Source organism: Pelobates fuscus, chromosome 6, assembly GCF_036172605.1.
Source record: "Pelobates fuscus isolate aPelFus1 chromosome 6, aPelFus1.pri, whole genome shotgun sequence".
NCBI classification, from domain to species: domain Eukaryota; kingdom Metazoa; phylum Chordata; class Amphibia; order Anura; family Pelobatidae; genus Pelobates; species Pelobates fuscus.
Window position 1 is genome coordinate 277175499 of NC_086322.1, and position 23777 is coordinate 277199275.

General features: G+C 39.6%; 1 protein-coding gene across 2 annotated transcripts in view; it reads right to left on the reverse strand.

Moving 5' to 3' along the window:
* Positions 1-1558: 1558 nt before the first annotated feature.
* The window catches only part of LOC134565836 (keratin, type I cytoskeletal 12-like), a 33760-nt gene continuing 11541 nt past the window's right edge, over positions 1559-23777 (reverse strand). Inside the window, exons 2-8 of one of the 2 annotated variants that reach the window (XM_063425502.1) lie at positions 19417-19499; positions 8310-8466; positions 6812-6973; positions 4696-4821; positions 3918-4138; positions 3417-3478; positions 1559-2185 (exon numbers count right to left, since the gene is read on the reverse strand). In XM_063425502.1, the coding sequence (XP_063281572.1) occupies positions 2130-2185; positions 3417-3478; positions 3918-4138; positions 4696-4821; positions 6812-6973; positions 8310-8466; positions 19417-19499 (867 nt within the window). In that variant the 3' untranslated portion in view covers positions 1559-2129. Of the gene's footprint in view, positions 2207-3416; positions 3479-3917; positions 4139-4695; positions 4822-6811; positions 6974-8309; positions 8467-19416; positions 19500-23777 lie in introns of both variants that reach the window. The other variant, XM_063425501.1, reaches the window with a different exon arrangement.

Sequence of the window (23777 nt, forward strand, 5' to 3'; positions counted from 1 at the left end):
TTTATCCAAAAGAAGACAAAAAAAAACCCAGTTTGAAGCACTTCCAATTTTGCAACAAACTAGGAAAAAAAATAATTCTTGACCCCAGAATGGCAGTCAGATTTATCCTTGGATCAAGAAGCTGTTACCCTACATTGAAAAATGATATCCTTGAATATTCTGTTTTTGCAAGTATGCATCTAGTTGCCGTTTGAACATCTGTATGGACTCTGATAAAACCACTTCTTCAGGCAGAGAATACCACATTCTTATTGTTCTTACAGTAAAAAAAAACCTTTTCTTTGCCTTAGACAAAATCTTCTTTCTTCCAGTCTAAACGCATGTGCTCGTGTCCTATGTAAAGTCCGGTTTTGAATAGAAATAATCAGCAATTGAAGGAATAGGTCAGTGGTTTCAGGATATACCTGCCCTTGCTTCTCAACTCACATAAAATTGAACGGTAAACTCGATCAGTTTCTGGAAGACTTCGACCATAACTGATCAATCCACAAGGAAAGTGAGACTAGCCTGACGTTAAAGTTAGCCAATCAAAAGCAGGAGAAAACTATCATACGTAATAGCTACAAATTAACTGTTAAGAAACACACAGCATATGTCACAAAAATAGCTTATTTTATTTGCGATAGCTAGATCTAGCTATAGTCTTTAGTAGAAAAAAAAATCACAAATCACATTTCATTACAGATAAATACACAAGGGAGTGCAATATAAATAAGTCACAGAGAACTAGAGAAAGCTGGTTTGTACTGAGCGGTATCGTCATGGTAGAGCCCCTTAAAATGTAATTACACTATTAGATAATATAATAAGAAGTAATCAATGCTTTTTCATACAAAATATTATGCTCGGAAGTAAGAAAAAGTTAAGACTGTAAAAATATTTACTATTACAAATTGTGAGCACTGTTCCCTGTAGGGTATGTTCACACCTGTTTTGCCTGCAGAGCATGTAACAAAATTTATGTACGCACAGAGGCTGTGCTCCCTTAAGCATTTCTCCTTGGCTGCGCTTCCACAAGATGTCAATATATCTTGCGGGACCATGGCGAGAACCACGGAACTGCGCTGAGCTCAGTGCAGGTTCATCAGTGGCCAATTGCCTGCATAGCCAAGGTTATTCAGGCAAAGTGAAGTCAATGTGGGCAACGTGGCATGGATGATCATGAGGACATAATAAAATGGAGGCAATGTGGCATGGAAGATCATGTGTGCATTATAAAATAGGGGCAAACTGAAAAATACATAGGCATTGTGGCATAGGGGCAATGTGTCATAAAAAATTGGAGGCAAATTGAAATACATGTAGGCAATGTGGCATATTTGTATTATATTAAAACGTGGCAATACAGTTTTATTAGGCACGAGAGAAAGGCTGTGACAAAATGTTCTTGTAATAATTTCAGATTTACATTTGCAGAAGCATTCAGTGCTCACATACTTTTGTAACAGGAAAAAAAAATAGGGAACATTGTCTGTGAGCAGAATTCTTAGTGAAGCTCACCAGTTTTTAGAGAGCTGGTCTATGTTTGGGGAATTTTCCCCTAACATAAATATGAGGAATTCGCTGCTCTGGTACGCTTGCCTGTGTTCGGGGAAATTTCCCGACATTGACCTGCTCTGGTGCGTATGCTCTGTAGCGTATCCTCACTTACCGACCAATTCGTTTTTTACGACCGAGTCGTTAGAACAGAACACGGTCGGTAAATGAAGACTGTCTGTATAGTGTTTTAAATGCCTCTATATTATCACTTTAGAGTCTTCATGGTAACATTCTACCAGGTAACTCATTCAGGAATTTAAGCCAATCACCGGATTTTGACAAGTATGCATACATGATATAAACAAATACAAATCATAACCTACAGGCACATATATGACAATAGTACTTTGCCAATTTACATTGTTTTGCAGAGCTGTATCATCTTTATATATTGTCCAACATTTGCAAGCTACTGATACAGAGATCAATCTTATCGGTGATGTGTCCATTTTATGAACAAACAACCCATATTTTTCCTTATGACAATGCGCAATATATATGTATACATAAATAGATTTATTTCTCCAGTGTACTTAAAAGAATGCTTTAGTAAGTCTTGCCATCCTACGTCCGGCAGAATGTTTGCCGTACTAATCTTTCAGATCTTGATCGAATGACGAGTTTTTAGTGATGATGGACGTTGCCTCTGAAATTAAAAACAAAAACACTGGAAATTTCAGTGATAAAATAGTTATATGAACAGGAGACATTGTGAAGGTACAGTAGAATACTTTAAGCTAGACACATACCACACTATATCACCTTTTGGTATGGAACTGTGTCAAAAGCCATCCCTAACAAACAAAAAGGGACTTGTCATATTTGATAAATATCTCACATGAATCTCTGCTGAATCATTGTCTGCTCGAGTGGTATAATACAAGTCAGTTCACAATACAGTGTTTGACCAGTTCCACACTGACCAGTTATCTTTGAGTTAATGAAGGTATATGTTTGTTAACTATGCCAATATGGCCATATTTTATAGTGAGACATACATAAATGTTCTCATACTTAATTTAATTAAGTTTTTATACATACTGACAGTTGTTTTGCTGGAAAAAACAAACACAATAAATCCATATATTAATGCAAATAATGTATTGACTATTGACACCATCAATATTAATAAACCTATTATAAATGTTTATAGATAATTTGATCCCCCCCCCCTCCCCCATCCACCCAAATCATTTTAAAATAGACATTGAAAATGATTGATTAGACGGGGGGGGGGGGGGGGGGGGGAGAAAAATAGCCATGTATCAATCAAACTGGTGTTTATTTAGCTACAATAAATGCATTTTGAAATTAATCTTTGTAACTAAGATCCTTTGTTCATATTACAATTTTTGTTGCGGAAATGGTCATAAAGTAACCGAAAGGTCGAGGAATAACCCTGTTCTATGCCAACTCCAGTCATACATGCTTAAAACTGCGCTGTTCTTCTTAAACAAAAAAGTTTGATATAGTGTGAGGTATGTTATTAAGAAAGAGAGTGAGAAAAGTCAGTATCTAAGATGTGCGGCCCCGTTTGGAAAAGAAAACCTGGTCAGTACCTCCTAGGTGAATTGTGTTCTCTAGCCCAAAGAGGCAAATATAGCATCCAGAATGTTAAACGTCTGAGATATTAGACAATATCTATCTCTGTAATGGGACACATCATTCATAAACAACTGAGATGCCAAGGTTAGGGATCACTGCTCTTGGCCATTGATTAATATATTTTAATTCATTTGACCAGCTTATCTTTGGTATTCTAGTACATCACATTTTTTTTATTTACCGTACATTAGGTTATATCTCAATATATCTGTTCTCTAATATGTATGTATAACTAACAAAGAGCTGCATATTTATTATAAATGTAAACTTACTTTGCTTGTGTCTTGTCATTCCTTGAAATTCAGAAGATGCTTCAGCCATCACATCCTTTATTCTACAAGAACAAAAAGCAGATATTATAAACATATAACAAGTTGTATGAGTCAACATGGAACGGAGTTCTCATTTTGTTCTTTGAGATGTTTCAGCATGTTTATAGATTTTAGCTGGGGTATGTGGAAAAGATTAATAGAATACATACATCAGTGGAAACAACGGAACTGTCTGAGAGACCTCAGCATTTCCTACATTTCTGTCCCCATTACTACAGAATCCATAGTAGATCTCAACTCTAGTTCATTTAGAGTCGAAGAAAACATCATTATTTTAATGTCATTGCTTCCATAAAATACATTTTAAATCTCAATATCTCAATATTTAATGATACAATAAAAATTAGCACAAATGCAACATAATATACCCCATATGCAATTTACATTCATTGTCAACATGCTTCAAGAATCTTTATACCTAGCTGTAGAGACTATTTCTACCTTATTTCTTCATCATTCATCAGAATGCTGTAAGTCTTTATTTCCATTTCTAACAGGTCCTTCAGATAGCTTAAGATCCGACTGTCGGAAGATAATTGCTCCGCTCCAGCTTTTATCTTATAAAGTTCGTCTTCACGTTTACGTATAGTTTCTTGAATATTCTGAAGGTGGGTAGAATATCGAGACTGAGTCTCATGCAATGTGTCTTCTTCAGCAGATTTCTGTGAAAGCGGGAGAAAAAAATAATAATATTGAAACTGGTAATATCGATTTTGATTATTTTCCTTAACTGCTAAACAACAATAGGGCGTGCTATGCCACTCTACAAAAGAAGGACTTTAACGCCGTTAGAGCAGCATAGAATGCCCTAACGATCGTGCCCTCCTGGGAGCCGGCATACTTTCCTTCCATGCTGGATCTATCTATTTATCTATCTATCTATCTATATTTGAATATTAAAATTCACGTAGAATATATATAAATTAATTATCTGTGTATTATTACATAATTAAGTAATTTTAATAATTACACTGAACAAAATTATAAATTCGACACTTTTGTTTTTGCCCCCATTTTTCATGAGCTGAACTCAAAGATCTAAGACTTTTTCTTTGTACACAAAGGCCTATTTCTCTCAAATATTGTTCACAAATCCGTCTAAATCTGTGTTAGCGAGCACTTCTCCTTTGCCGAGATAATCCATCCACCTCATAGGTGGGAGAGAGGATCTGTATACATGCAAAAGCATTAAATAAACGTGAGATAGACCTCTCCATACCATGGCGCTCATTAATGCCAACTGAACCTCCAGCTCCTGCAGTTTCCGTTTCAGTTTAAACGCCTCTCTCTCCTGGCTTTGTATGGATTCTGTGTGAGCCGTGTTCTGAGAAAGAGCCTCCATGGACTGGAACAGATATATTAAATGTTAATATTTTGCAAAAGTCAATCATTACTATGGATCTAGTAATAAATATTACAAATGTCATTCTTTATAGGAAACATATTCTGATACTGTATTTCTACAGCGGTGGTTGCCAAACCATTCTTCATTTTCCTGCAACAGTTTAGAATTTATATATTTCCATTTTCCAGTGAAGACATTAAAAGCACTGTGACTGTAGCTGGGTCATAAGGAACCATTACCTTACAGAGTCATATGCCACAATATAATGAAGGAAAAACAATTTTCAAACATAATGATTGACTCTTTTAAGCTGAAAATACATTTATGTCATATTTGTCACATCTAGTTTAAAGGGACACTATAGTCACCAAAGCAACTACAGCTTATTGAATTTGTTCTGGTGAGTAGAATCATACTCTTCAGGCTTTTTGCTGTAGACACTGTCTTTTCAGAGAAAATGCAGTGTTTACATTACAGCCTAGTGATAACTTCACTGGCCACTCCTCAGATGGCTGTTAGAGATCCTTCTTGGGTCATGGCTGCCTAAAATGCATCCAAACATTCAGTATCTCCTCCCTCTGCATGCAGACACTGAACTTTCCTCATATAGATTCCTTGATTAAATGTATCTCTTTGAGGAGATGCTGATTGGCCATGGCTGTGTTTGACTTGTGCTGGCTCTACCCCTGATCTGCCTCCTTCACAGTCTCAGCCAATCCTATGGAGAGACATTGTGATTGGCTCAAAACAACACTCCTGATGATGTCAACAGACAGCTTGCTATTTTGAGCCAGACAGAGGCAGATTCAGCAGCTTCAGGCTTTAATACAAGTCCGGTTTTACTATATTTAGAGAGGCAAGAGGGGGCCAGGGGAGTTAGATGGTGGTTTTAACACAATAGGGTCAGAAATATATGTTTGTGTTCCTGATGCTATTATGCTCCTTTAATAAAAAAGGAGCATGGAGCCATATGCGTGTTTATTTTGATTGGCAGTGTCCACTACTGCAATGCTCCTGGTCTTGTCCCAATGGGTATATTAAAGGTTGAAGAGCTGAATAGATGTCCTTGATTACATCCCTGGTGATCTGGCTTAAAAAGAGTGTCAGATCTGTGCCACGGTTAGCACAAATCTCTGTTTTCCGTTTCTTTTCTATTTATTTATATTTATAGGCATTAAGCACAGGGAGACAGTATTACAGCTAATCTCTTCAATAAAGTACAATACAGAGGAAGAGATTAAGAGAAGTAAAAAAGTGCTGCTTCATTAACTTACAGGGTTCTTCACTAACGTGAAAATTCAAAATTCTAATTCAAGTTTAAAATAGCTGAACTGAAAGTATACCTGAGTTTGAGAATTTTCCCAGTTCAGCTATTTTGATGATGAATTTAAAATTCACTGTGAATTCACTTCGAATTCTCACTTTAGTTAATAGGCCTGTTAGTCACCAGGTTATTTTATGGGGTCAGAGTGTCTCAGATCTGGGGTCACATCTGGGGTCTCAGATGCCATTCACTGAATCACAATTTGTTGGTTATTATCTACAAGTGAGTTGGAGAATGATATTAGTTTGGCCTAACATTTGAAATCCCCTTCTAGTTTTCCAAGAAGTTTGATTTAGTGAATAAAACTCACAGGTTTACTGGTGAGACCATAAATATACAGGAACTAAACAGGTAATTTCAATATTTAGGTTAAAATAGAAAAGCTGGAAAAAGATTCTTGCTTGTTTGGTCAATTCTAGACTATTGATGCTTTAGTGAATAACCCCCCCATGACCTCAAAATTGACCTGTAAATATAAAATGTGGCCATGCCCTTCAGAAACGAGAATTTGTTGGTGTCCTATTCGGCTGGCTTCCTGGATTCAGAACTGACATGAATTTCCAAGTTTATGTATAGAACTCTGTGACTGAAGATACTTTTATCCGTGGCTAATCAATAAAAAATGTCAAACAACATTAAGAGAGAGATTTATTATCAGTCCCATACCTTACGAATAAACCAGGCCTCAGCTTCTTTCTGGTGATGGTCTGCGATGGACTCATACTGGTGTCTCAGTTCTGACAAAGATTTGGAAAGGTCGATTGCTTGTGCATTATCCACTTCGACTTGCACTTGACTTTTCAAGGACCCCTGCATAGTCTTTAGATCCTATTTGCAAATTAAAATAAATATAAATTAAAAGTGTAGCAGCACGGTTCAAGCTTTGACGGTTTTGACTATCAAAAGTCATAACTCATATTGTACTGAAAGTGTTAAAGGATTAATGTACTGGAATACATATTGCTGTAGGTTGATTGGTATATGGGTGTCTCCAAAACACAACGGTGGGATTATTTTGCCAAAATACATGGATACATACAAATGCACACTCACACCTGAATACACATATTCACACACACAGATAACAGACAGACGCGCCCTCACTAGTGCTCCCTGTCATCATCGAAGGTCTAATTTTGATTTGTTTAATTAAAGTAACAAACTAAGCACCATAACTACTACAGATTAATGTAGGGGTTTGGGTGCAAAGAGACTGCCTTTTTCGATAGGTAGGTAATTTCTAATGGTTGTCACTCATACACTAGGCCCGTTCTGGTGTGGGTCTGCAATCTTGGCAAAACTGTAATTTTGTGTATCCACACTCTGAATGAAGATGTTGAATGCTCCCCATAGAAATGAGCCAATGCATCTCTGTGAGGCTGTTGATTGGCGCAGTGTGGTGATTGGCGCAGTGTGGTGATTGCCATGTATGCCCTCTAGCCCCCCACTGGAAAGCATTGGGAAACATTGAATTGGCTGAGATCATATTTGATGATGATCTCTGCCAGGGTAGGAGGAACAAGTGGAAAAAGGTAAGTTAAACTACTTATAGGATTTTTCACTGAAGTGAGAAGTCAAGGCGCATTCAAAGCAAATTTCAAATTTAAGGTCAAAATAGTTGAACTGGAAACGACAGCTATGCTTTTAGTTTGGCTTCTCTGGCCTTAAATTTAAAATTCACTTTGAATTCTCGCTTTTGTGACTAGCCCTTTTAATTATTTCAGGTGGGCTGAACATCTAGATCAGGCATAGGCAAACTTCGGCACTCCAGATGTTTTGGACTACACCTCCCATGATGCTTTGCCAGCATTATGGGTGTAAGAGCATTATGGCGGATGCAGTCCACCACATCTAGAGTGCCGAAGGTTGCCTATCCCTGATCTAGATGGTTGGCAAAACATGTATTCCTAACATAAGAGTATTCCAGCTAATTTATATAAAAAATAATTTATATTACAAAGGGTGAAAATGTCTAATGGGTTGACTATCAACAATACTGAAGCTAAACTAGACACATTGGACATCTGTATTACAAATCCACTATACCGGCTTACATCTTCTACTTTGATTCCATTTTATCATTATTCCTACATACCACGTTCTCAATCATACAAGTAGTATGTGAATGGAGGCTCCATAGTAATTTTCACCTGTAGGAACTCACCTCTTCGTGATCCTTCTTGAGACTTTCTAGTTCCTGTGTGAGAATCAGCACCTCCGTCTCTAGATGGCCTTTTTCCATTTGAAGATCACTGTGTGCCCTTTTCAGGTCTTTGACCTCTGCAATGACTGTCCGTTGTGTGGCTAGTTCACTTTCATATCTGAAATTTAATTCACAGATTTGGAAAATGTTGTCATGTTGATGTAACAAATGCATAAAAAATATTAACTAAAAAAAAAAACCTGTAGTTTGACTTTTGTTTGATCCAACTATTATTGCCTTAAATTTGCATTTTCATTTGCAATATCCAGCAAGACAACTTATGGAGACAAACATGCATTTATTCTTTTTAAATATTATTTATTGAAAACTATTTTTAAACGTTAAACAAAACAATTTAATTCAAGGAAATACAGAAATAACACAATATACAGCAAAATATGTGTTAATTTGAAAAAGCATACAAGTGAAATCAATAGGCACATTGATACTACAACATAAGTCACAATGTAGCAGATAAATAAAAGGAAAAATAAGAAAAAAGGGGGGGGAAGGGAATGGTGGGGGGGGGGGAGAGGGAATCGATCCCACATTATTATATCTGGAAACTGAGTAATACTGTAGCATTACAAAATTAAATACAATGTAAAATATGTAAAAAGAAAACTGTAAAATAAACATATATGAACTGATCAATACACTCAGTAGTGCTATAAGTTGTAGCAGTTACATCATATACAGTTTTTAACCTCTTTCTCCCATGTGTCCCAATAGTATCTAAGTCTATCCAACATTATAGAGGGTTGCCCAATGACCAGTTTGTAACCCTTACTATGAGATGTAGAACTTCCTTAATAGAAGGTGTAACGAACTGTGTCCCCCAAAGAGCGCTCTCCCTGGTGCTACCCACGTGGAGACATCCACCATAGAGGCGTAAGCCCTAGCCAACACTCTGCAACTAGCAGGCGGCTTCACAACTGCAAAGTCCCTGCTGACCAATGGGAGAGGCGCTACCATTCAAATTGGTTTTGCGCCCTTTCCAGGGATATAGGGCATGTGGGGATGCATTACTGTGTTCTGTGTATTTTGTGTTTTTTTGTGTGTGTCGGCTTCCTGTGCCTGGGAGATACCATTATCCCTCCAGACACAGCGACGCCAGGGCGGGCTTATACTTTACATTACTGTGCATAAATACTGTGTATCTGGCCTTCAATAAACAGATTCTGTTGTACCCTTTATCAAGTCTAGGCTGATGTTTGGGTAAACAAGAGCTCTAATCACTGCTTTGCTTGCAAGGCCGGACTGACCCACCGGGATACCGAGAAATTTCCCGGTGGGCCGTCGGCACCTGGGGCTGGGCAGACACCTGAGTTTGCTGGCGGCCGCTGGGGGAGGTCTTCTGGCGGTCGCTGGGGGAGGTGAGATCTTCTGGCGGCCGCTGGGGGAGGTCTTCTGGCGGCCGCTGGGGGAGCTGTGCTGTCTCTGCTCCCCCAGCAGCCGCCAGAAGACCTCCCCCAGCGGCCGCCAGAAGACCTCCCCCAGCGGCCGTCAGCACGGGTGCACCAGCAGCCTCCAGCACAGACAGCCGTCTGCACTGCACGACCCCCTGGCAGGTAGGAGTAATGTGTGTCAATGTGAGTTTGTCTGTCTGTTATGGTGTGTGTGTGTGTCTGTGCCATGGTGTCTGTTTGTATGGTGTGTGTGTCTGTCTGTGTCATGGTGTCTGTATGTATGGTGTGTGTGTGTGTGTCTGCCTGTGTCATGGTGTCTGTCTGTATGGTGTGTGTGTGTCTGTCTGTATCATGGTGTCTGTCTGTATAGTGTGTGTGTGTGTCTGTCTATCTGTCTGTGCCATGGTGTCTGTCTGTATGGTGTGTGTGTGTGTGTGTGTGTGTGTGTCTGTCTGTTCCTAGTCATGGTGTGTGTGTGTGTGTGTCTGTGTCATGGTGTGTCTGTCTGTCATGTGTGTGTGTCTGTGTCATGGTGTGTGTGTCTGTCTGTCATGGGGTGTGTGTCTGTCTGTCATAGTGTGTGTGTGTGTGTGTGTCTGTCTGTCTGTGTCATGGTGTGTGTGTGTGTGTGTGTGTCTGTCTGTGTCATGGTGTGTTTGTCTGTTATGGTGTGTGTGTCTGTCTGTGTCATGGTGTGTCTGTCTGTCATGGTGTGTGTGTCTGTGTCATGGTGTGTGTGTGTGTCTGTGTCATGGTGTGTGTGTCTGTGTCTGTCTGTGTCATGGTGTGTGTGTCATGGTATATGTGTGTCTGTCTGTCTGTGTCATGGTGTGTGTGTCTGTCTGTCTCTGTGCCATGGTGTCTGTCTGTATGGTGTGTGTGTCTGTCTGTCTGTCATGGTGTGTGCATATGTGTGTGTGTCTGTGTGTCATGGTGTGTGTGTGTCTGTCTGTCTGTGTCATGGTGTGTGTGTGCGTGTCATGGTGTATCTGTCCATCATGGTGTGTGTGTCTGTCCGTCATGGTGTGTGTGTCTGTGTCATGGTGTGTGTGTCTGTGTCATGGGGTGTGTGTCTGTCTGTGTCATGGTGTGTGTGTGGGTCTGTCTGTGTCATGGTCTGTCTGTGTTATGGTCTGTTATGGAGTGTGTGTCTGTCATGGGGTGTGTGTCTGTCATGGTGTATATGTGTGTTTAAAATAGTGTTTTTGCGCACCTTTTTTTCCCCACGCAGTGTGCTGGTCTCCCCTCAAGTGGCCCTGCCTGTATGGCTCAGATCATCAAGCTTGATGATCTCAGCCAATCCAATGCTTTGCCATTGGATTGGCTGCAAAACGTTACACCAATCAGCATCTCCTCATAGAGATGCATTGAATCAATGTATCTCTATGGGGAACGTTCAGCACCTCCAGAGTGTGGAGCCCCTGAATGTAGGTGCACTGACACAAGAAGCACCTCTAATAACCGTCTGAGTGACTGTCACTAGCGGTGTCACTTTGAAGCAATGTAAACACTGCCTTTTCTCTGAAAAGTCAGTGTTTATGTTGAAAAGCCTGTAGGGACATGCTATAGACACCAGTACCACGACATTAAGCTGTGTGTGTGCGTCTGCTAGTGAGTGAGCTTGTGTTTTTATGTCAATGAGCTTTTGTATATCAGTGAGATTGTTTGTCTATGAGGCTGTGTATCAATGAGCTTGTGTGTGTCATTGAGATGTCAGTGAGATTGTCTATGTCTGCATGTGAGTATGCTTACTGTATAATTAAACATTTTACTCTGAAAGGACCAATATTTTATATTAGAAAAAGCAATATAGATATATTGCTTTTTCTAATATAAAATATTGGTCCTTTCAGAGTAAAACGTTTAATTATACAGTCTGACTGTCTGTCATATATATATATATATATATATATATATATATATATATATATATATATATATATATATATATGTAGGAAGTAGATAGAGCACTCCAGAGGTCTTATATAAAATTATTTATTCGGTGAAGAAAATCAACGTTTCGACCCTAAGGTCTTTATCAAGATATTAAAACAAGTGCAACAGTGACATTATATAACCTAACCAATAAGAAAGTAATCACTAACCTGAGAAAGCTGTGTATCCCCAAGCCATGTGTGGACGCTAATGTGTAATAGCAGACGGTGCCGTGGTAATCCTGTCGAGGAATAGTGACGTCACAGAAGTGCGACCGGAAGAGGTCGTGAAGGTGCGTCTGAGTAACCTAGGAGACGGTCCGTGAACACCCATACGTGCTGATAGTGAAGAGACAGTATTAAGAGGAATATGGACAGAAAACTAAACTGCTAATAAAACTGGATGTTACTGTAAACATGTGTAGTATATAAGCACTGACTAGCCTTATAATTATTGATGGTTGCAGGAGGCAAAATGATGTATATCTAAAGGAAAAGAATGAAAAAAGTCCGAGATGTGTGGAGCATGAGAATGAGAGGTGTATAGACCATCATAAGAAGAGTGATAGAAAAGATGAGATAAATAAGAAGTGAAGTATATAATGTGTGTATGAAGACAAAACGTGATGAAAGCAAAAAATAAAATCTAAATGAGTGAACAAGCCCGTGAAGAGTGATACTGAGGGATCCTATATGCATATATAGATAGCAGTGAGAGTGTGACTAAATGGTGAAACTAATGAAGACCAGAAAAGTAGGTGAGAGAATGTGTGAAAGAGAAGACGTTAGGCTAAGACTACTGTTAAGAGTGTGGAGCATGTGAGTGTGTGGAAGAACATAGAAAAGTGGTGAGGAAAAAAGAATCTAATGAGTGAAATACATAATAACCACAATATCTGCAAGTGGCTATATCTAGCTATGCAGTATAACATCCAGTAGTATATGCATGGTATGTACCCATGCCATCAGAACAAATAATAATCTAAAGCCTTGAGCAACTGACAGGATGGAGAGATCAAAGAAAATCAAAGAAGATGGACAGTGCCCGATTTTCGTGCTGAACCGATAATAGACGTCTGGCATAATAAATATGTCCAGGTATGGATAGATGTAGATTCAGACCAGTGAATATATTCAAAAGGGACAGAAGAGTATTCGAATAGTACATAGCAAATAGAGAAGACATAATTACAAATCACTTGGAAAAATATTCCAAATCTATATGAAGAATAAAAAATTCGAAAAATATATATTCAAAATGTATTCAACGAGTGTCCAAAAACGCGTTGAAAGAGACATATTCATTAAGGCCCCTGGGATGTACAGTGTCCAGTGTCTTAATCCAGTATGTCTCCCGTTGGAGCAGGATCCTAGAACGATCACCCCCCCTAGAGAGGGGGGGGATGTGATCGATGGCCATAAATTTGAGAGTGGGTAGCCGGTGGTTCATCTCCAAGAAGTGCTTGGCCACCGGTTTGTCTGTCTTGCTGTCCCTGAACGCAGTCATGATGCCTGAGCGATGTCCTCGCATTCTGTCCCGTACTGTAAGATCAGTTTTCCCCACGTAGTATAGTCCGCAGGGACAAGATATTAAATAAACTACGTGGGTGGTGAGGCAAGTGATGTAGTGTTTGATGGGATAACGCTTCCCTGAGTGTGGGTGGGCGAATGAGGAGCCTGTGAGCATATGGCCACGAGTAACACAGTTGGTGCATTTAAAGCAACCTGTTTTGTTGTGAATTTTCGGCGTCTCATACTGTTCAGGGCGATCACTTTTAACCAAAATATCTCTAAGGTTCCGATTCCGTTTGAAAGCGATACGGGGAGGGTGAGAAAAGGCAGATTGTAGTGTGGGGTCGGAAGACAGCAAGTCCCATCTCCTGCGGATGGACCTAGCCATTTGGTCACTGGCCGTGTGGTATAACAGAGGTAGTGTGACAATCCTAGGTTTATTGGAAAGTGTCATAGGTCGTACATCTGACTTATTGTGGATTGCCAACGCTCTGTCCAGGGAGCGTTTCAGTGTTGGATATGAATATCCCCTTTTCAAAAATGCTTGTTGCATCGAAGAGATCTGTGTTCTGGTATTATTTGGGTCTGAATTGTTCCTTAAGACTCTGAGGAACTGTGAGATCGGCAGTGATCTTTTAAGTGCTCCAGGATGGAAACTAGTGGCATGAAGGAACGTGTTGCGGTCCGAGCTTTTCTTAAATAAGGTATAGCCAATAGAGTGGTGGGAGCGGTAGATTTCCACATCTAAGAATTGAATCCTCTCAGTATGGCAACAGTGGCTAAAACGCACCGGGGAGTTGATCATATTAAGCTCGTGGATCATAGTTTCAAAAGATGAAGGAGGACCTGCCCATAACATGAGGATATCATCCACATATCTCAGGTATAGTATGAGGTTGGGCTGGTATCTCGACAGGATGTGTTTCTGTTCATACGAGTACATGTAACTATTAGCATAGTTCGGAGCTATGGCTGATCCCATCGCGGTCCCCGTTTGTTGGATGTAAAAAGACTTCTCAAAACGAAAATAATTGTTACTTAACGTAAACTCAAGACATTCCAGAAGAAACTCAATGGGAGGTCCATTGTATTGATCAGATTGAACGAGTACCTGTCTCATGGCATCCACCCCCTCAGAATGAGGTATAATCGTATATAAATTTTTTACATCTACAGTTGCCAGAGTAATGGGACCCTCCGGGAGAGTGATAAGTTTGAGTTGTGAGAGAAGATCTTGTGTGTCTTTGAGGCACGTAGGTATTGATAGCGTGGGTGTTTTACAGTGATGATCGATAAATTTAGCCAACGGTTCCAATATCCCGCGTTTGGCAGTGACGATGGGGCGTCCGGGAGGATTGTGAGCATCTTTATGAACCTTTGGTAAGGTATACAGTAGGGGAATTTTAGGATGTAAATCCATCAAGTAATTAGCAGTTTGATCGTCAAGCCAGCCGGCCGTGACACCCCTGTTAACCAGTACTTGCAGTTTCTGTGTTATGGTCTTAGTGGGGTCAAACGCAATTTTCTTGTACGTGGTCGTGTCCGATAATTGTCTAAGTATTTCCGTGCGGTAGGATTCGTAGTTCTGTATAACGATTGCTCCGCCTTTGTCGGCCGGTCTAATGGTGATGTTTTTGTCATTAGCAAGGTCCTCAAGTGCCTTATGTTCCTTCATTGTGAGATTGTGGGGACCAGACTTGGACTCAGAGAATATTTGGTGTGTGTCCTTCTTAACTAAACTAGAAAAGCATTTGATAGAGGGGTGGGACGTTTTTGGTTCCCATGTACTTTTCAGTCGAAGCTGATTCTTAGATTGCGGATAGGGATGTTGTGTAAACGTTTGTAGATTCAAGGTGCGCTCCAACTTGTATAGATCTATGTCTGTTTTGAACATATCCAACTTGGGAGTCGGGACAAATGTGAGGCCTTTGGACAGGACTTTGATATGTTCAGAACTAAGGGTCTTAGAGGATAGGTTGAAGATAGGAGTTACATCTTCCTGTTCAAGGTTCTTGGGCGAGTGCCTGTATATCTTGCCCCTCTGTCCTCGTCTGCTGACTTTGGGTCTCTTAGATCTTTGCGCCCTCTTGTATTGAATCCTGGTGGATCGTTGGAGTGTTGGTCCTGAGGAAAAAAAGGAGGTCGTGTGGATTTTCTAGGTGGCATCACTGGGATATCCAGTGACCAAATGGCTAGGTCCATCCGCAGGAGATGGGACTTGCTGTCTTCCGACCCCACACTACAATCTGCCTTTTCTCACCCTCCCCGTATCGCTTTCAAACGGAATCGGAACCTTAGAGATATTTTGGTTAAATGTGATCGCCCTGAACAGTATGAGACGCCGGAAATTCACAACAAAACAGGTTGCTTTAAATGCACCAACTGTGTTACTTGTGGCCATATGCTCACAGGCTCCTCATTCGCCCACCCACACTCAGGGAAGCGTTATCCCATCAAACACTACATCACTTGCCTCACCACCCACGTAGTTTATTTAATATCTTGTCCCTGCGGACTATACTACGTGGGGAAAACTGATCTTACAGTACGGGACAGAATGCGAGGACATCGCTCAGGCATCATGACAGCGTTCAGGGACAGCAAGACAGACAAACCGGTGGCCAAGCACTTCTTGGAGATGAACCACCGGCTACCCACTCTCAAATTTATGGCCATCGATCACATCCCCCCCCTCTCTAGGGGGGGTGATCGTTCTAGGATCCTGCTCCAACGGGAGACATACTGGATTAAGACACTGGACACTGTACATCCCAGGGGCCTTAATGAATATGTCTCTTTCAACGCGTTTTTGGACACTCGTTGAATACATTTTGAATATATATTTTTCGAATTTTTTATTCTTCATATAGATTTGGAATATTTTTCCAAGTGATTTGTAATTATGTCTTCTCTATTTGCTATGTACTATTCGAATACTCTTCTGTCCCTTTTGAATATATTCACTGGTCTGAATCTACATCTATCCATACCTGGACATATTTATTATGCCAGACGTCTATTATCGGTTCAGCACGAAAATCGGGCACTGTCCATCTTCTTTGATTTTCTTTGATCTCTCCATACTGTCAGTTGCTCAAGGCTTTAGATTATTATTTGTTCTGATGGCATGGGTACATACCATGCATATACTACTGGATGTTATACTGCATAGCTAGATATAGCCACTTGCAGATATTGTGGTTATTATGTATTTCACTCATTAGATTCTTTTTTCCTCACCACTTTTCTATGTTCTTCCACACACTCACATGCTCCACACTCTTAACAGTAGTCTTAGCCTAACGTCTTCTCTTTCACACATTCTCTCACCTACTTTTCTGGTCTTCATTAGTTTCACCATTTAGTCACACTCTCACTGCTATCTATATATGCATATAGGATCCCTCAGTATCACTCTTCACGGGCTTGTTCACTCATTTAGATTTTATTTTTTGCTTTCATCACGTTTTGTCTTCATACACACATTATATACTTCACTTCTTATTTATCTCATCTTTTCTATCACTCTTCTTATGATGGTCTATACACCTCTCATTCTCATGCTCCACACATCTCGGACTTTTTTCATTCTTTTCCTTTAGATATACATCATTTTGCCTCCTGCAACCATCAATAATTATAAGGCTAGTCAGTGCTTATATACTACACATGTTTACAGTAACATCCAGTTTTATTAGCAGTTTAGTTTTCTGTCCATATTCCTCTTAATACTGTCTCTTCACTATCAGCACGTATGGGTGTTCACGGACCGTCTCCTAGGTTACTCAGACGCACCTTCACGACCTCTTCCGGTCGCACTTCTGTGACGTCACTATTCCTCGACAGGATTACCACGGCACCGTCTGCTATTACACATTAGCGTCCACACATGGCTTGGGGATACACAGCTTTCTCAGGTTAGTGATTACTTTCTTATTGGTTAGGTTATATAATGTCACTGTTGCACTTGTTTTAATATCTTGATAAAGACCTTAGGGTCGAAACGTTGATTTTCTTCACCGAATAAATAATTTTATATAAGACCTCTGGAGTGCTCTATCTACTTCCTACATATATATCCACGCTCTGCAGCACCGAGGCTTTTTTGCATTTGAATCTATTTTAAGGTAGAGTGCCAGACTTTGAATATTATATATATATATATATATATATATATATATATATATATATATATATATATATTACTCAATCATCTGTCATGGCAAGACATAGCCTTACATATTACATGCGACAATATATGGCGTAGTGACTTATGGGGCTGGCATAAAAAAAAATTCCAGGGCTGCTTTGTATCCCCAGTCCGGCCCTGTTTGCTTGGGAAATGGGAGAATCACAATGGATATACTCAATCGGAGTATAGGGGGTCCGTTACAGAAGGGATTTACGATGCCCTTCAATGCCTTGGAATAACCGTAATTGCTGCAGTTAATGTATGCCTGATAATGATCCTGTATATCTTTTCAATATTATTCGGAAAATTCTTAAACTGAGCAATTCCTGAAGTGAAAACAATAATGGTAGGATTTACCTTTTGGATTTGTTTGTGTACATATTTCCAATATGCTGTTAAGTGTGGGCAACACCAAAGTATATGTGATAAAGAGCCAGTCAAACCACAATTCCTCCAACATGTATCAGACGGGTTCGGGTTCATTTTATGCAAATTGTAGGGGGCTTAATACCACCTGTAAATTACTTTAATATGTTTTTCAAAATTGTTGGAGCACTGTGTTATTCCTTTCAATGCAGAGACAAAGCTGAGACAATCCTCCAAGCCGTACCAAGCACCCAAATCTCGAATCAAATTAAATTTGCATACCAATGTTCCAGATTGAGTTGGGGGACATCAAATTTTAGGATAAATTGCTCATGACCACCCCGAGGGCCATCCACTCAAAAACACAGTGTCCCAAGCTCAGACCGAAATTTTTGTGGTATGGAGCATTTCAGCTATTTTAAGTCTTTTGGCTGCTGGTAGCCAATCTCAGCTAATTCAATGCTTTTCTATGTGAAAGCATGGTGATTGGCTCAGATCACTCCTCCAGCCAAGAAGGCAGATCAAGGGCAGAGCGAGCAGCAGCAGACCGGAATAAAGGTAAGATTTTATTATTTGCAGGTGGGCAAAGGGGAAGTCAGGGGGGTAGATGGTATTTTTAACACTATAGGGTCAGGAATACATGTTTGTGATCCTGATCCTGTAGTGAACCTTTAACCCCTTAAGGACCAAACTTCTGGAATAAAAGGGAATCATGACATGTCACACATGTCATGTGTCCTTAAGGGGTTAAAGAAGTCTGGTTTTTCGCATACCACCATGTGTCTTTGGATTTTACAACACTGAGAACTTAATTCTACTAAATGTATTGCTCCAAATTCAGACCTCCATGGGTTGAAAAATTTGATTTCCATTTTTACATTTTTTGTGTGATTTTGTTGTCAGCACATTCATCTATGTAAAGAACAAAGTATTTCAGACGAATACTTAATTCATTCAGATCTAGGATGTGTTATTTTTGTGTTCCCTTTATTTTTTTGAGCAGTGTATATTCCGCTGTCTGAACTTGTCATTTTTGTCTTCATTCTAAGACAAATTATATAAATGAGTTTGTCTTTGTATAGTAATAATACATGAGAAAATGTTCATGAGTTTTTTCTGTCTTTCTGACAGGTACAAAGAGAAGAATGAAGGAATTATACATAATAGGTAACTGGAACATCGATAATTCATTCATATTTCTTTACCGGCCCTTTAACACAAACGTTTTATGGAAAATTAGCCTTTGTATCATATGACTACAAATCCTACAGTTACAGTGAGGTCATTGTGTACACATCAAAACTTTTGAAAGCCTTTTGACATTTTCTTGACTGCCTTCATGTAGTTGAGTTCCAAGTTTAAAGTTAACGATTGGACGTTTGAAAGCTGGTTCATGTTTACAAGTTTTAACAATAAAATGGAAGGTATTTTGCATATTACAAAATGGATTCCCAGCTCCCTCTACTGTTTTTGTCTTTTTATTGTGCCCATGGCCCCATTTTCTCTTGCTGTCCTTAAAATTCTTCACAGTGTGGGTATTATAAAGCTCCATACTCCTTTGGTTACACTGTGTAGTCATGCGGAACTTTTTGTATTGCACAGGTCGAAAACTGTAATAGATCTCTTTGAGATATAACGAAGAAAACAATACTCACTTTGCTTTAAAATCGTCCGCAGCTAGTTTCGTATTTTCAACGTTCAAAGAAAGTTCAGAGTTGGCAACCTTTGCTTCATTTATCTTTAGATAGAGATTCGAAAACATGTTTAATTTTTTTTTTTATTTAAAACATTTCAAAAATGTTTAAATACAAAAAAGAGCAAATGAGGAGAAAAGTAATAAATAATAATGCAAAATAAGGACAAAATAATAAAACGGCGGTGAGTTAATGTGGTCCCCTACACATTGATGAACAGATAAAAAAAAAGGAAACAGAGGTAATTGTATTGCAGGAAGGGAAAGACAGAAGCAAACAGAAATTATAGCAGAAAAAAGGTTAAAATATTTTTCAATTAAGTATTGAATATATGTATGGTAAAAAATGCATTTGTAACAATTATACAGTAAATTAAGTTTGCGTTACATCATTAAAGGAACATGCCTAGCACTATAACTACTGCAGCCCACTGTAGTTGTTATGGTGTCAGAAGTGCCCTGTCGCCTTTCCACAGTAAGATGATAAACTGTTATAGCATGGTTTTAAAACTTACCTGGGTTCCACGGGGCTGCGGGAGAAGCCTGATATCTTTGTAGATCAAAGCACAGCCAATGCAGGACCGTGCTAATTGTCTGAGAGCACTAAGTTGACTCTTTCAGCCAATGAAAACAATCCTGCATGGCCTTGTTTGGCTTTCTAGAACAATCAACTACTGAAGAAGACCAAATGCAGTGGGTATGGTTGCTGGCCATAAGTTGTCAAACAATGCAAACATGGTTTGACATCTTGCCATCAGTCAGCGCCAGGGTAACCTTGGCACTATAACCACTATAGTGTATTGTTGTAGTTGTAACGGACCGTTTTGCACACAAGAGGTTAAAAACTGTTTAGGCGATATTCCCCTTTCCAGATGCACCGACAGCTACTGTAAGCACCAATCTCCCAAACTACAAACACATGAATTTACCAACTCCCGAACAGGAACCACACGAATACTGGAAACAGCCGAACAGGAAAAGCATACGTACAGCTTACACTCCTGGCAGTCAGCATACAATCCAATTCCCCCCAAGAACGAGACGACACTTCGTTTTGAGGGTTAAGCAGAATCTAAGTTTAATCACACAACCCCTACTTTTATGGGATTCTTCATGCAAGGGAGGCACCCACAACAATTAATACATTAACCAATGCAGTACAATGTACAACCCACACATCTCCTCCCACTACATTATCTGTTAACATAATTAAACTGTGCACAATTTTCCCCAAGTTTTAGATGTACCCCAAGTGCCTAGGATACACCTCTAAAATGGTATCCCCTGATAGCCCTGATCTGGGTGAGCAACATACTCAAGAATAACCCAGATCAGACCAGGGGTTTGGGAGCTATGGAGGTTTAAAGTTTTGACCGACTGCACAGGCAAAGTAGCCGAAAATAGTTCCATGAGGTTTGGCCTTGCGGTCGGTCTCTGTTAGTGTTATAAAAAGTCCTGAACGGCTTGCCATCCGTGGGTTTCCTTGTGTTCGTTAGAATCCCCATGTTAGCATTAGTCTTTCTACCGAACAGCGGCTCGTTCGGTAGTTTCAGCATGAATCCACGGAAGTCTGGAGGTCTCAGCGGTGTTTGCCTAGTTGAGTGTCCGATTTTAGTTCCAGACACTCGACGGCAAAACACCGCTGTTCGGGAGTTTAAGATGGCCGCCACCACGTGTTCGTTTGACAAACAAAGGCCACCCAGCGTTCGTCAATTAAGCTGCGGTTAACCGCAGCTGCTGGGTGGTCAATTGACGGCACACTCCAGTTACCAGGTGGTCCCTAGATCGGTACTTTGTTCGGTAGATTGAATCTACCGAACACCCCGGCAGAAAGGCACGAATAAGCCTTTCTGCAGGGAAAATAAAAGGTTTTAAGTGCCGGGCCATAGTCTAAAGGAAGCAGGCAAGCAACCAGGCTTCTCCAGTGCACAGTGGCGAGGTTGGTTCAGCCACAGTAGTAATGGTACTTGGAGTGTTCCTTGAAAAGTAAATTCTGAGACACGCTAGAAGTGATGAGCATTGTTTGTATATGCTGCAATCACGTCTGATGTAAAAAAATATGCTAAAATATAATTTTGTCATTGAAAATAAATGATCTGACAACCATTTTATTAGAAAACAGGGAAATGTGTTGGGAAAACCGACAGTCATTTCATCAGCATGCTCTAATTCAGGATTACCGTATATACTCGAGTATAAGCCGACCCGAATATAAGCCGAGGCCCCTAATTTTACCCCAAAAAACTGAGAAAACTTATTGACTCGAGTATAAGACTAGGGTGGGAAATGCAGCAGCTGCTGGTAAATTTCTAAATAAAATTAGATCCTAAAAAAACTATATTAATTGAATATTTATTTACAGTGTGTGTATATAATGAATGCAGTGTGTATGAGAATGCTGTGTGTGTATGAGTGCAGTGTGTGTATGAATGCTGTGTGTGTGTATGAATGCTGTGTGTGTGTATGAATGCTGTGTGTATGAGTGCAGTGTGTGTGTATGAGAATGTTGTGTGTATGAGTGCAGTGTGTGTGTATGAGAATGCTGTGTGTATGAGTGCAGTGTGTGTGTATGAATGCAGTGTGTGTGTATGAGTGCAGTGTGTGTGTATGAGTGCAGTGTGTGTGTGTATGAATGCTGTGTGTGTGTATGAATGCTGTGTGTATGAGTGCAGTGTGTATGAATGCAGTGTGTGTGTGTATGAGTGCAGTGTGTATGTATAAATGCAGAGCCTTGGTGGGGGGTGGGCATTTTTAATTTTTAATTATTATTTTAATATTTTTTTGTTTCATTACATTTTTTTTATTATTATTATTTTATTATTATTTTTTTTTTTTTTATTTTTTTTTTTAATTTTTTTTTTTTTTATTATTATTATTAATATATATAAATGTTTTTGTCCCCCCTCCCTGCTTGCTAGCTGGCCAGGGAGGGGGGCTCTCCTTCCCTGGTGGTCCAGTGGATGGGCACTGTGTAGGAGGGGGCTGTGGGGGCTGCAGAGAGATGTTACTTACCTTTCCTGCAGCTCCTGTCAGCTCTCTCCTCCTCCGCCGGTCCGTTCAGCACCTCGGTCAGCTCCCAGTGTAAATCTCGCGAGAGCCGCGGCTCTCGCGAGATTTACACTGTGAGCTGACAGAAGAGCTGAACGGACCGGCGGAGGAGGAGAGAGCTGACAGGAGCTGCAGGAAAGGTAAGTAACATCTCTCTGCAGCCCCCACAGCCCCCATTGTCTGTATTATGGCAATGCAAATTGCCATAATACAGACTGACTCGAGTATAAGCCGAGTTGGGGTTTTTCAGCACAAAAAATGTGCTGAAAAACTCGGCTTATACTCGAGTATATACGGTATTTAGTAAAATGTGAATTGTTGGTAATTTAAAGTGAATTTGAAAATAATTAAACGTTTTGGCCAAAATAGTCAAGCTAAAAACAATTTCCCACTAATTTTAGTTTCACTTTATAGGCCTACAATGATGAAGTTTATTCAGAATTGTCTGATAATTCACACTTCGGTGAATAGCTCTGTATATTTTTTGAATTAGTCAATTAGTCTTGGGATATATGTGTATAAGCATACATATATTTAATATTTTGTATTTTAACTTGTTTTCTCTATGCATATTTTTAATTAATACATTGTGTTTTTATCCGAATACTGGACTTCCAATCTTTTCTTTTCCAATTTTAAATTTCATATTCATTAAAAATAATAAAAACGCGCAATGAAAGCTCGACTTTCTTTAGCAACACCTACACTTTGTGGTAAATCATTATTACTTCCTTTGTGCTTTAGGTATATTTATTTTAATATATTCATTGTGTTGTTAAGGTTATGCCGAGCCTCTCAAAGTGATAATATGTTTTTGGATGGAACCCACAAAGCCAGACAACATGATCTCCTGTAATCTGTATAATCTGAGGAAGAAAGAGGTGTCTTAGATGGGGAAGGCGTGAGATGTGGACACAGCAACAAGCAACAATTTATCTTTCCGCACTTCAAAGTCATCTTTGTTCAGAAACTGTTCATCTTAAAATCTCCGAACCACAAGCATCAAAAGATGTTGGTTTGTTTAGGTTTCTGTTATTTGAGAAGAGAGAACAGAAGTAGTCCTGTGCTTATTATGTACCTACAGCTAACTAAACATAAAGATATTACTGTTCCTTGAAGATCCTGTTATCTTGAAGCTACAATCATCTCATTACGAGAAGAATTACAACCTTGGTGATCATTATGACATTATTATTACTTTTATTTATGTTTGTCAACATGTAACAGACAGGACTGTTCACTATACTAAGAATGGTGGGAATTCACACTGAATTT